At 40.8% G+C, this 14,797-nt stretch overlaps 1 protein-coding gene across 1 annotated transcript in view; it reads left to right on the top strand.

Moving 5' to 3' along the window:
• The first annotated feature begins 75 nt into the window (after positions 1-75).
• The window catches only part of EPSTI1 (epithelial stromal interaction 1), a 47,044-nt gene continuing 32,322 nt past the window's right edge, over positions 76-14,797 (top strand). Inside the window, exons 1-4 of the mRNA XM_088530936.1 lie at positions 76-240; positions 9,119-9,177; positions 10,985-11,068; positions 14,716-14,789. Of these exons, the coding sequence (XP_088387062.1) occupies positions 86-240; positions 9,119-9,177; positions 10,985-11,068; positions 14,716-14,789 (372 nt within the window). The 5' untranslated portion in view covers positions 76-85. The remainder of the gene's footprint in view (positions 241-9,118; positions 9,178-10,984; positions 11,069-14,715; positions 14,790-14,797) is intronic.

A 14,797-nucleotide genomic window follows, 5' to 3' on the forward strand; every position in this document is an offset into this window, starting at 1 on the left:
GCTGCAACGCTTCTTTTTGTCAAGACAGGGCACTCCTATGGCCACGTATAGGGGTGGAGGAAGCATGCCAGGAAGCAGGTACAGGATGGCTGCTGCTTCCAGGGCTCCCTTTCCCTCTCAGGGTAGGCCTGGGGAAAACTGGAAGAAAACAGAAGGGGCTGAAAAAACACAGAAGCTGGTGATGTCTGAAGAGGAGCAAGCAGGCCAAGCGGCAGCCCACCAACAACAGCAAGAGCAGTAGTAAGTAGCAAGGAGTCTGGCCAAAGTAGTGGTGTTGCTTGTATTAAGTGTCTGCTCTTCACGTAACTTGATGTTACGTCAGGAGGTGGGAATACTTTTATAGCCGGTCTGTGGATGGGACAGGACATAGGACCAGCACATCCTCATAAGTGTGAAGTGTACTTAATGATGTGCCCCTAAGTGAGACCTACTTTCCCTCCCCACCCCACCTCCTTTTTTCCCCCCCTTTTTCTCTGGCAGATTTTGTGATATTGTGACTTACAGCTGGGGCTGCTCGAATGTGCCACATGTGTATGCAGACAATGTCAGTGCTGTGTGCAATAACAGCAGTAGGTTCTGTGCATTTGATTTTGCTCTACATGGTGCCTGTTTCTTGGAATTCCTTTCTAACTGGAGGTTCAAATACAATTCTACCTCTCTTTTTCCTTTTTTTATTTCTCTCTCCTTACCTAATAATTCATTCTGAGTCTAAAAATACTTTTTCTGGCTTAAGAAATGGATATAGGCTGCATTCTGAATGTGATCTGAATGCAAACCAGGATACAGCACCACCTCAAATGACTTGATGCTAGCAGAACTAAAATCAAATACCAGTCCTACATTTAAATTTAAGCTTTATGCTTAAGCCTATGCTCTGGATCTATGGTCTGTCCCTTTTTTTCTGGATGCCTATTCGTAGATAGCTTGTATAAGCTCTAATACACGAATGCAATGCAATGCAATGTAGAAGCACACAGTGGTTGTGTGTTTTTTGCATGTGTTTAAGGTGTATATTTAGCTGATGCAAGCTAATTGTTTATTTTTTCTTCCAAATATGACTTTCATGAACTGTAAGTAGTAACAGTGCATGTAATATTAATAATATGTGCTGAGTTTGCTTAGTTCCACTTTCTAAGAGCTGTTTCAGTTCCCTTTCTCTGTCTTCTGGAAGAAGGAGGTGGAGCCACATGTTAGGAAAGCTGTGGGAGACTGCTGGTCATAAGCCTCAACCAGAAGCTTTGCATTAACCCTTAAAGGCTGCCACTAGGTAGTAATTATGTAGGGATTATTTAGAGACAAGTAGCCTGGAAATGAGTGAACCCTCTAACGAGGCACTTTAGGAGAGCTATCAGCCATTCCTGACTTACAGTTTGTGTTTATTTGGTTTGGAGTACAAAATCCAGTAAAGCTCATGTAAATACTTGATCAGTTAGTTGGCCTGAACTTCCTAATTAAGGTTAGATTAAAAATTTCCCCACAGATTCTGATCAGGCAATAGAATCCTCTGTAAAACTAGATATGCTTCGAGGCAAGAATAATTTAAAGCCTTGTTTCTCCATTTCATCTTGTTTGATACTTGCAGTGACAAAATTGTTATGAATCTAGTACAAGGACTGTACACTTAATATTTTTCACTGTGCAATACAAAAGATTTTACCTGTGGGTCTTCAGAAAATTGTGACAAATAATTCATTCTTGTTACAAGTTACAGCAGTATGTGGTTGATGAGAAGGAAGAATAAAGGAAAGGTAAGTTCAGGCGGTACTATGTGATATAATTGGGAAAGAAACCCTCTTGAAAAGGAAGTGGTTAAGCACAGGGTTTGCTCTCTACCCTTGGAGCAGGAAAGGGGCAACAGAAGAAAGTGGTAGAAGATGTCTGAGATGCTAAAGCATACAAGGAGAGGTCTTTGTCTTAAATCAATAGTTAACTACTATATTTATTCTCATTTCTTTGCTCTGTTATTGCAAGTTATCTTTCAAGTAAGACTGCAGATTAAAATACCATTTTGGTAATGATAAAGCCTAGTCTTTCAGCACTCAGTGCCTTTCAAGTTGATCATTAAACCCACAATATTAGGACAGCCTCAGAATAACCCATTTTTTCAGGCTCTGGGGTATGCAAGGCTTGTATGGGACAGTTTGAGAGCTAATGTCACTCAGTGTCAGTAGAAAACTTGGAAAAATGAGCAGCAGAGAGCACTGGTGGACCATGAGGGTCCCAAGTAGGATGGCAAGAAGTGGCTCTGTTCCAATTTGTACACTGCTTGCTATTTCCTAGAAAAAGGATATGCTTTTGCTGCTATCCAAGAAGTCAGTCTAAATTTAAAGCCTACATATGAATGATTCCTGTGTGCATGTGTGTGTGTTTGCACATGTGCAGATGTGTGCACATGTTTTTTCAGTGCCTGATGTGAGACTCAGGCTGTGCTTCAGAGCACTAGGAAGGGGAAAATCTTTGGCCTTAGCACCCACTTATCATGGGATCAAGTGTCCTTTCATGCTGAGGGGACATACCATATATTTGGGGGACTGGGGGGACCACTAGAGCCTTATTCAACCTTGACTCTTTTCAAGTACAACCTGGACAACTTGAACTCTTGATAATGTTAGCAAATCAAATGAAAAAAAAGTATGGATTGTGGTGTTCAGTCATGTTGACTCATTTCTTGGTCCTCACCTAAACAAGACTAGATAAATTGAGGAAGCTGTTTCTGACCTAGATGTTCCTATGACTGAACCTACCTTTGTACTTCTGGAGAGTATAGTACAAGATACTACTTTCTTTTTACTGGGTAGTAGTTCTTGGAGAAGACTCTTTATGTTGAGGCAGAAAAGAGATATTAAACCTGGCTGTATTAAGTCAGAAAAACACTTGTTCAGATCCAAAACTGACATGAAAATTTACACATGGCATCCCTAGTTGTATGTTGGATGCTGTTTCATGCCATGGAGAGAAAAATCATTACGGTGACAAATGCTTGAGCCTACGTCTTAAATGCAAGCTTATAAAAAGTTGCTTCTCATCAAGTCTGGTAAGTGCCATGAAATTAACTTGTAGAAAGTGAATTCCCAAATTGCACCTCTTCATAATTATGCAGACATAGAAGAACTCACCTTTTGTGCAGAAGAAAGGTGGAATGAAGTGGGAAAATGAAAGGTTGAATAGCAGACCTGTGGGGGGGGGGGGTGGTGATGAACTATGAGCCTCAGAAAAGTTATGATGGTCCCTAGCCCCATTAAGCAGCCTGTTGTCATTTCTGAATCTGGCAAAAATAATATTTCTGGTAAAATTGAAGGAGAAAAAAAATAAAAAAATTGAAGATATGGTGTCCCACAACTGGGACCAGTCCTTCATCACCCAGTGTGGAAGGAGATGGGAGCTGCTAGAATGTTTGACTTGAGAAATCGTATCCTTTATCTGCAGGAGTTAACTCTATCATCTTTTTTTTCCCTTTCCTTTTCCAATCTTCATCCCAAATTAAAAAAAAAAAATACATAGTGTTGTTGAACCTCTCTATCCTGTGCTGATAGAGTGTATTTACAGTTCTCCTGAAAACTTTGTTGTCTGTTTGGCAGTTAGAGGTGTGCGTGTGTTTGGTTGTTTTTGTTTGTTTTTAGTATACCGAATCAGGCTACTAAACTGGAGGAGGATGTTAGCAAAAATGAACAGTTTTTGCCTGCTGTCCTGCTGCTGATAGGAGCTGCAGAAGTGCGATTTGAATTAGGGACAGTTTGTTTAGAGTTGAACTCTGTGCTTGCTACCCAGGAAACAAAATCTCCCATCTCTCTGCCTTTCAGGGTGATGTACTAATCTTTACAGCCCAGGGAGGCAATTCAAAGACGTCCGGGTCCTAAGCGATCAGTAGCCACCTTTATCTCTAGCTAAGTGTTCAGTGGCTGCATCAATGTATGAAGATAACTACACAGCATATACAGTTATATATGTCTTATACAGTAAGATTTCCATTAGTCTGTGTTATGGGGGCTTCTGTGTTCCCTGTAGTGTTGGGTAGTAGAGCGGGAAGGAAGTGCTTCTGATTCCTGTATTAGAAGACTTTCTCAGAAGAACTTGGATTGCACAAGAGATGTCCCCTCTGTGCTTACTTTGATGAGGAGCTGTGGCCATAAAAGCAAAAGGACACATGCAGGGCGGGTACTGTGTTTGGGCAGGGGTGATAAAGGGACAGTGAATAGTTGTAGGGGAGAAGATAGGTTGTTGGCAAATAAAGTGAGGGAAGCACAGATGAACCTGCCACCAGTTTAGGTCTTAATTTTTGTATAGTTTGACTTGTCTAATTTTCCAGGAGTGGTGACAAGTGTGATTCATGAGGTGTGGATGGGGCTGCAAGGGGCAGCCTGGCTGGGTGCGTGTTTTACCAAACCTGTTGTTCTTTTCTACCGTGCTGTCGCATGCTCAGTCGAACCAAACTGATCCCTTCCCCTTCCTCTTGGAAACTCACTTCAGAACTTCAGTGTTATTCCTTAGATCTTACTGTAACTTCAGGAGGTGCTCTGTAAGCTTGGGAGTACCAGAGTTGTGAGATTTGGGTGCTCATAGCAGAACAATGGGCTTGCTTCTGCCTCCTGCCTTTTCTTGGGCCTTTCTCTGCTGCTACTGCCATTTTCCAGAAATTCCTCTTCCTGTTAAAGTTCACTCTAGGATTTAACTCTGTTTTGCCTTCGGGCCCCAGTCTGGCAAAAATGCTGGTCACTTAAATAGACACTTTAACTAAAAAGAGAGCCGAGATATACAAGTGAGTTACCCTGGTTTAATAAGCTTCCCAATATCACTTGAGCTGTAGTCATTAAGTCCATTCTTAGCCTGTGGCAAACACAGGACAAAATCCATGAGTGCAGAATTTCAGTGATAGGCATTTTCAGCTGGCACGGTTTATTCTCTCCCTCTCATATTAAGAGTACAAACACAGCTAGGATGGCTCAGGCTGTGTGTGATGTTAAGCCCCAGTAATTTACTTTTGTGTCTGAGCTGTAAAGCGGCAAGATGCTGCTACTGATAAAGATGGAAAGTGAGAGCCCCAAACCTGTATATGGTATTTTTTTCATCTTCCCAGAGCTCTGTTTATGGCACTGCCTGGGCATGGATCATATTGCAAGACCAAGCTCTGGAATTGTGGCTGTCAGGTATTGCTAGAGCATCTGGCAATAGCACACTGTGATATATGGATACCTACAGGACAGTTGTTGTTTGCTGTCTTGGGTTTGGCATGTTGTAGGTCTCTGATCTGGCAGCCTCCATGGTGCTTAACAGCATGCAGCTGCCTTGTCAGGCATAAGAGCCTTGGTGAAACAATATTTTGTGGTGAGACTGACTTGTTTGGCCTCAAGTAGCTTCTGGTAATCAGATGCAAAGTTCAGCTTGGGATATCTTCGGAGGCGACAATTTCTTCTTTCCTTTTTTCTTCTGAAGTTTATCAGTCTTAACATATCACTTAATACAGTATTTTACATCTTAACATATTTCTTAATACAATATTTCACCTAAATGTCCCCCCTTGAAAGCTAAGGCCGTATACCGTGTGTGTGTGTGTATATATATATATAAGTGGAATAACATGCACACACATACCCACAGGTACAAAAAATAAATATGCTTGCAAATACTCATACATGTGTGTGTACTTTTTCCCCTAAGCCTTTTTCTTCATTGATTTCTAAATAGCAATGAACCATTTCTTTTCTATAGAAAGAAATGGTACACATACAGATAGGTAGTCTGTCTCCTCTGAGTCCTTTCTGAATTTGACTGGAGCTGCCCACGTCTTTTTTCCAGAGCTTTATTCATTTGTGTTACTCTGCACTGAGCTCTCTTCAATTTCTGTTTCTGACTGAACACAGAAATTCCATTGCCCCAGAGAGCAAACTATTTAACTTTCTGCTTTATGTGCTATTCCTGTGCTGATGGGAGAGAGGGAGGTGGCGGGGGGAAGGCAGCATAAAGCACAGTGGAACTGGAAATAGTTTATAACAACCATTACTTTTGTAACTCTTTAAACTATTTCACACTTCATTTGGAAGCCTTCCCAATGGTACCTGGCCGGAGTGGGCTTGAGGAAAAACTGAAGGGCACAGCTCTGCAAAAAGCATTAGTTGTGAACTGTAGTTCTCGTGTGTTTATTCAATTTTACAGATCATCTATTTTATGCATACCTAGAAGAGAGGAGAACAAGGGTTTCTGTGGTCTCTACCTTGAAAGCATTGAAAGCTAGTCCTTGAGTAATGCTGGGTGAAAGAATAGAGCTGCCCACAGGCACAACTGGAAAGGCACAGACTTGGAAACTGCAGACATGACCTTCTTTATGTAACTGATAACAAGGATAGTTTGCCATTTGAATTTATATTTTATGATAGGATGATTTTTTGGGGAGGGATTGAAATATTTCTGTGTGTATGCATATGGCTACATAGTTATTTGTCTTCCCACTGTACTTCTGTAATGTTTTCTGCTTGAAAACTCAGATGAGCTTTTTGTATACTTTTTTTGTTTTGTTTTTGCTCTTCTTTTCCTTGATCCCAATATCCAAAGTTGTGTTCTCATATTTCAGTACTTCAGGGAGACCAAGGTTAACGGTGTCAAGTTTGCATGACTTCTCTTTTGGGATAAGTGGAAAGGGCAGTTCTTGGTTTTAGATGTGTATGTTATGAATGCACTTGTGAAACTAGATGATAATGCTCTTCTGGTTTTGAACTTTGGCTAAAAAAAAATCATGTAGCATAAGCACCAAGTAGAAGAGAATCGAAATCTGGACTCTGGTTTCCGTATTAATGAAATAAGGGGGAAAACAGGATTTGAAATCCTGTTTAAGTAAGGAAAAGGAAAACAAAACTGACCTGTAAAGAAACACCTTTTTTAACCACAGTGACTCTGAAGCTGCTGATTAGACAAGAGCGGCTGAGCTCTCCCTAGAAGCGAAGCCAATTCCCTGTCACTGCTGGTCTTACTTCCATCCCTTTCACAAACTGATTGATCTTTGCTGTATTTCATGTGCTGCCTTTCTGAACTACTGGGTAATGACCGTGGTCAGATGTCAGAAGAGTGGCCCATCTGTCCTCGTAGGCTCAGAGCCTTCCAGCCAAAAAGGAAAAGTGGGTGAAGGAAATTATTTGTGGCATAAGGGCTAGGTTTGATGTGATGCCTCATACATACGCATGCAGAGGTCCTTGCTTTCTCTTTAATTGGAATCCTAATCAAAAAAATAACTGATGTCAGTTAAGTACATGGAGAATACAAAAACTCTTCTGTTCTCTTATTCTATGAATCAGTAGGGTCTTGAAGATGCACTCATGCTCGCTACAGGAAAAATAAAATTAAAGTGCAACTGAAAATTACAGATATTTTCTTTTAATACACCAAAGAAGAAAGGAGTAGATACTAAGTAATAATTTATGTGTATGAACTTGAGAGAAAATAGGCACTAATACCTGAAACGGCTAACAAAAAAATCTTAAGTCATAGCACTGACTAAATGACATAAGTCTAGAGCAGCTCAGTCAAGGAGAATTTGGGATAGATGTTAAATGATACTTCTCAATCATATGAAGGAAAATCTGGAAGGTGATCAAGAAGCTTATGATATATCACAAAAGTAAGATAAGTTGCCAAAACTTCCTCTTGTTGTGCAGCAAATGCCGGAGGAGTGTTGTCTAATCTCACTGGTGGGAAGGGAAAGGACTGTATTAATTGGCACCATTAAAGCTAGCAGCTCTATCTTTACTAGCTTAATCTTATAAATTAATCCACATCCTCCTAGAGTAAGTCTTCAAAGAGGAGGAGGTAATTGGATATAAATATTTCCTTTCCAACTTCTGAATTACAGCGATACAGCAGCAGGCAGCTTTTTGCACTTTGATCTGTTAGCATGGTTTTTTCTCTCCTTTTTTAGCTGTGGTCTCGGGCCTCGTTCCCTCATTACTTTTCCACAGCCAACTGTGTTCTTTCTACTTGCTGGCTTGTCCTCTAGCCACCCCCTGTGGCCCTTTCTTCCTCTAAAAAGCTCAGGCTTCGTCCCTCATTATTCCTTGTTTTCTGTGCTGCTCCTTCGGTCTCCCCCGTGAGGAAGCCGGATAAAATATCTGTGCACATACGTGCGGCTAAAGCCGCGCCGAATACTGCAGAGACGAGAGTTTACTCTGATGCTCGGAGCCAACCACTAAGTGCATTTCTAGTAATCTTGCATCCCTGTGGCTCAGCTTTCCCTGCTGTGGAGCACAGGCGGTGTAAGCTCGTACCCGCACAATATACTGGCCAGATAAAAACCTTTGTTTCCTCCGAGTGGAACTGATGTGTTTTCATCACTCTTTTGATCACCCCAAGTCTCTAAAACACTCTGAACTCTGTCCCGTTTCTTTGCTGTCACGTTAGATTGATGGCTCTTTGAGCCAGCAACTGTGTTTTGAATTAAGCCTAGCAAAACAGGGGCCTCTGCCCTGATTTAGTGCATCGCGCTGCAGGCATGACAGCAAAATAAATACAGCCAAGGCACTGCAAGCGCCTGGCAAACATGAGGCTAACAAGGAAACTGAGGCTCAAGCTGGGAGCAGGTCACACGAATTCCAGATAGCCAGTGTGATTTTTGTGTAGTCCTTTGACAGCTCTTGGGCAGGCTGCCTAAATCTTCTGAGGTGTGTGGTGCCCTTGAACATGGGGTGGGATTGGCAGCGCCCATGCTCTTCCAGAAACACTGTTCTTCCTCTGTGCTTGAGCGAGCTGAACTATAAATCGCCTACAGCCAATCTGTGGGAATAGTTGTCTACCGCATGGAGTTCTTTGATCTCAGGAAGGTATTGGATTTGAAACTACTGCGATTTGAGGTGGGCAGTCAAAAGTGAAACTTAAAGAAGAGAAGTAAAGGCGGTCCTAAGAGTTTCTGAAAATTTTACCCTTAATATTTATAGTTTAACTCCAAATTGAAGAGCTCTTTTAAAAATATTTACCAAAAAATCTAAATAATTGATCCAAAATAAATGCTACATTTTTATTTTTTATTTTTTGCTTGTTGGCTACAACAGGAGAAAACTGACCTTTACGTCAAAGGAAGCTTCTTCTAGTTCTCTTTTCCTATAGACAGACAAAATAATAGTCTTGTCTTTCATTTCAGTGTCGGTCCATATATCCTGATAACTCCAAATGAAACGAGAAGAAACCAGTTGCAGCAAAGTAAGTTATCTAATACTGTACTAATACGGTTTTCAACTTAAAAGTGTGCATTATCACCCTTGCAATCTTTATCCTTGTTTTTTAAAACACTTTTGTGTGTGCAGCCTGGACAATAAAATTATTCCCTTATCTGTACCTTGCTCCTACAGCTCATGATGTCCATGCCTTGAGTTTAGATTGGAGAACTCAACTCTGAACCTTCTTGGGTGGGGAGGGGAGAGGAAGAAGAGAATATCAGTAAAGAATATTTTGAAAGCACTTTCTTGTGGAAACTAGAATAATTAGAACCACACTGTATATTGATTCTTGAATATCCATTTAAAGAGTGCAAATGGATCCTTTAATGAAACTGAGAAAGACTATCTTAGATGGTAAAATATCCATGGTTATAAAAGTTCACTTTTTCTTGGCTTCAAGTGTTGCTGGTGAAAGTAGCTAAGCAGAAAACACCCTAAACCTGTATCAAAAAGATTAGGTCTTTTTAAAAAGCTTTCTTTGGCAAAAGTTATAACAAAGGATCTTGTCATGAAAGAAATTCTGTAAGTGTAAGTGACCAAATGCTGCATTCCTGCACTTACTGTTGTTTATTTGCACAGAATCACAATGAGTCAGTCAGCCCTCCTGAAGTTTTGAGCCCCTGGGAAATTGTGCAGTTAAAATGTTTCTTCTCAAACATCATGGGCTTGTGTTGAAGTGTAGGAAGTAAAATGGACTTCCTCTGAACCAAACCTTAATCATTTGGAAGGAAAAAGAAAAGCAGGTCAGCTGAGAGCTGACTCTGACCCTAAGAACATAGATGCTGTTGCCACCAGCATATAAGGCGTCAAACAAATAAAGTACTTTTGCCTTAAATGCTGGCAGCCTAACACACTGAATCTAGTCTCTACCTAAACACTTGCTGTTATAAAGGTGAAATCATGAGTAAATGGCTCTCTTCAGCCTCTCTGGAGACCTGTCCAAGGACAGGCTTTATCTTGTTAAAGGAGAATTGGTGTGAGCATCTCTTGGCTATAACCTGCCACTAGAAACTATGGTCTGTGTGAGTTTGTACTGGTAGGAGTGAATTGAGCTCTTGGAGCCACTTAGGCACTACCCTGAGCCACAGCTTTGCTTTCCATGCTCTCTATGGGCCTTGCTATTGAAAGAAACTGTCTTGTCCCTGTCAGTGGATCCTGGAGAGCAGTGTAATCCACCAGGTCATCCTGAAGCCTGTAGCTTGGCCTCATATGTTTCTCAGTGCCACTGACTGCAGTGCCTAGATCTCCACTGACCACAGTGTGAGCTTGACGCCCAGCTCACTTATGGATAAGTGTTGAAATGTCTTAATTTGAAGCTGAATTGTGCATACCTCCAGCTTTTATTCATGGAATATGTGTTTGAGAGGTAAGGTTGCTTATTGTTCCCTCTTTTACTGAGGAGTGCGTTAAGTACTGCTTAAGCAGAGTGCATAAGCATGCAGCAATGTTAAATGTGACAGCTCCTGCATTAGCCACAAACAGTGTAGTGTTTACCTGCTGATCTCCAGGAGTTCAAAAGCAGCCCACCACTGTTTCTTTAGTTTTGCTGTCCTGGAGTTTGCTCACCCATACAGTCTTGGGTGAGATAATGTTTGCCCCTCGTGCTGATAGCTCCAGCTAAACACATCCTAAACACAGCTAAACAGATACTGGATGTATCAGTGTCTTAGGGGGGCTCTCTGTATCCGTGGAAAACAAGCATCTGCCTGTTCCTGGGTGAGTCTTCAGTGCTGTATGCAGTTAAGGATACTGCCACTCACCTCTGCATATCTGTTTCTGTATCTCCTCAGTTGCTAAGAAGGAGTTAGATGACCTGGAGAGGTGGAAGAGAAACCACAGCCCAGGACCAATTAAGTTAACTCCACAGAGACTAGGTAAGAGCTTTAAAAGAGTTGTTATGGATTGCAAAATACTTGTGAATATATTGACCCCTCACTACATGACACTCTTTTCTTTTCATAAGCTTGTTATTTAGAATATTAACTGTCAGTTGTGCTAATAGGAGTCTGCTTTATATGGTTTGTGGATTTTGATGGTCCTGACAATGAAGATATTCATGAAACAAACCGGCATAGATCATCATTCAAGAAATCTTTCAAGATCAGTGTAGAAAATCTGTATTAACATTTAGGAGCGAGAGGTTGACAAGCCCACTTACTGAGAGGACTTATAACTAAATCGCTCTGGGTAAAGGGCCAGTGTTACACTACTGTGTTAGGAGCCTGGCTGCTGGCTCTTGAAGAGGCAAAAATGATCCCTGCCACCTCAGGCTGAATGTGCATGGGGTTCTGTATAACCAATCTTAACAAAAATATCTCTGGAGCTGAGTGGCAGGCGGGGGGAACAGGATAAAAGGCAACAGAGGCTTAAGTCACACTGAGTCGAACTGTGTGATTGAGAGATGTATTTTTTTTCTAGACAAAAGAGAGGAAACATAGTATATCTCTTCAGATGGAGCACATAAGGCAATTAATGTGCTACTTGAAATTTAGCTTAAAGGAGGGGCAGGCGGAAGAACTTTAAGGAAAATGGGAAAGCAGGTTGTGCTGCAAAGAAGTATGAAACAAGAGGGAGGTTATTAGAAGTGTTTTCAACTACCAGCCTTCAAACTTATCTTGTTTTAATATCTTTCACTAATATCTTTGGCACAAAAAGTAGGAGTGGGCTGATGAAACTTGCTGGCAAGACAAAACTTGAAAGCATTGTCTGTACAGAATATGATGAGGCTACTGCACAGAAAGAATTGGATGACCTTGAGGGACTGCATTAATAGAAATGGAACAAAACTCATTATGATGAAGTGAAGGATTATAATGGTACCTTTATTAGTTTTGTAAATTTATAACTTCCCTTCCTTCTTTTGCCTGTCACAGGATAATTTGGGGTGTGCTGTGCAGATTATTGTCTATCTTGACCTCTTGAAAATTAAATTCTTTCTTTGCCATGCTACACAAGTTTATTGAGGCAGTATCATGTGCATAAAAAAATGATTTCATGTAGGAGATGGAAGAGAATCAAAATTCTTCCTGATGTGAAGAATTTTGACCTGACTCCAAACCAGATTTGTTTCTGGGGTCAAGGTGGTGCTAGTCCCCCATGCTGTTTTGCCCTTCTGCCCAAGTCCCAGGTGCTTGGAGTGGTCAATCTACTTCTGCAATTTAGTGCAATACCCTGTATTTCCATCCCATTTGCAGTTATGGGGACAGGCATGTTCTTTATCAGTTTGTACATACCAACTGCTTCCTCCCTGTGAATAGCTCCTAGAAAATATGCTTCTATCCTAACAATTAAAAAAACTTATTGCTGAAGAAACTGAAATCTGAAAAGAAAAAATTGTTCTGTTCAGAAAGCAACCAGGCTAACTGCATAACTGGGAATATAGGGAGAAACCTATAATAACTAAGAATGTGGAAGGTCTCATCTTCCTCTGATTCCACGGCACTTAAAGACTTTCTTGAGAAAGGAGCATTAAAAAAAAAATCAAAAAGCTTCTGGAAGAATTTGAGTTATATGAGCTCTTCAGTCACTGCCTAGTTGGTACTTAGACTCCTGGAGACAGAGACACGTGAACTATCTTAAGTGCCTCTGAAAAGAGGTAAAGTGCAAGGATTTTTAGATCTTATCATTCCCACAGGAGTAAATTTGGAGCAGAAAAGGGTTCAAGGAAGGGGTGAAAAAAAAGCATTATCTCTAATTTTACAACCTTAGGTGCAGTGCTCATCAAGGAAAAAGTATCCTATGATATTTTCTCAGGGTGATTTTTTTTTTTTTGGGGGGGGGGGACAGTGGGGAGACTGCACATCTAGTCCAAATCACCAGAGAATTCTTAGAGTTTTTAAATACTCATGCTTTGCTTAGGGAAATACTGTGGAGTTGAAATCTGGAACACTTATGTGACTGGCAAACTTTAAGGCTACCATGGAGGATGGGAGTGATGATTCATTTAAGTTTCATCCTTTTCTCAAAGCATGAATGGAGCAGGATTGTAAAGAACAAATCATGCCTGAAAAATGAAATGGCTGCTTCTTTGATTATATGATATAAAGGGAATGTCAGTCATAACACACCAGTCTGACTTCATGAAATATTAGATATGTTACAGCCAAGCCTACTTGAATGAATTAAACCTGGCTGCAAGGCTGTGAGTAATGACTTAAGAGCTGATGTCCAGCAGCACCTGCAGAAACTTGCAGTGAACACAAGAGTGATAAATGTTGCTGGTAGGACAGAAAGAAAGAAAGAACAAACTTCTAAAGTGCTTCGTAGTATTTTCATGAGACACTATACCAGCTGTATGCTTACTGCTCGTGAAGGTTTGTTACTTGTATCCTGTATCGCTTCATTCTTATGTAGCTAATTGTGTGAAGAGAAGCAGTGTTTCCATACTTCGGGAATTGATCTCCCATTCACTGAACCTCAGAAAGGCACCTGAAAGATTAGTTGCCTTCCATTAGTAAAGGGAGGTTTTTTACTAAAGGGTGATTCATGCCCTTTGCTGCAAGCAGGATGGACAACCATGGAGTCATTTCCAGTGTTAAGGACCTCAACTACTGGAGCTGAGTCAGTTCCTAGACTACTCTGTGCAGGATCAAACTGCCACTGCAGAGTTAACTGTCTTGTAGTGAGGAACTTGTCAGAAAATCATTAAGTAAATACACACCTTTATCTACAGAATAGGGCCCGTAGTCATTTTCTGCTTCCCAAGTCCTCCAAACTGAGGGAATAAATTACTGGTTTCCCTATTCATGCCCTCCATCCCTAAGAACACCTATCGTTTCCAGTATGTGTGTGTGGGCAGGTGAGAGGTGTGTGTGGTGTTTTTTTATTATTATTATTATTATTTTTATTTTTTAGCTGAAGGCTGAGCCTATATGGGCAGAGATTTAGATGCTCTCAACAGAGAACCTGTGCCCCCAGAAAGGGCATCTTTTGCTACCTGGGTATGACTGCGAGGTCTCTTCAGAAAGGCTTTGCTTTCATTTTGGAAAGGGGATTCTTCCTCAAGCCTCAATATATTGCTAGGAGGAAGATAATATAGTGGCAACGTCTAATCAGAGCTGGCAGGAGCTCTAGGTCCTTACAATTGATAGAACAGAAAATTTTGGCAATAAAGTTTTCAAAGTGTGTGTGTGAGACAGACAGAAGAATGCATAAACTGAGCAAAGGTGGAGAGGAATCTATGCCTGGAAAGGAAGAATTATCTGTAAAGCATGACTGATCTTCTGAAAACTGAATAGTTTTTCAGTTTCTGTAAACTGATCATCCACAATAGGACATATTTACTGGCAGAGTGGATCATGGAATGGATACTCTGTAAATAGCAAGTCTGCTTCTGGAGGATGGATATAATAATCAAAAAGATCTCCTATATGCTTTCTTTAAAGTCAGACAACTACTGTAACTATGAAAAACTTGCCATATATGCATACATCTGATCTGTTATTGCTGTGTTTCAAGTGACTGACATTTGAACTTAAAATGCTTATGCACAATGAAATTTATACTCTCTTTATCTGTTTAGGTGGAAAGGAATCAGAGGCTCAAGCAAGGCAAAAACAACAGATGATGCTCATACAATCTAAATACCAGCAAAAGGTCAGGAA

Source organism: Tinamus guttatus, unplaced genomic scaffold (genome assembly GCF_059628265.1).
Source record: "Tinamus guttatus ecotype Peru unplaced genomic scaffold, ASM5962826v1 Tinamus_guttatus_pri_ptg000394l, whole genome shotgun sequence".
Classification (NCBI taxonomy): Eukaryota; Metazoa; Chordata; class Aves; order Tinamiformes; family Tinamidae; genus Tinamus; species Tinamus guttatus.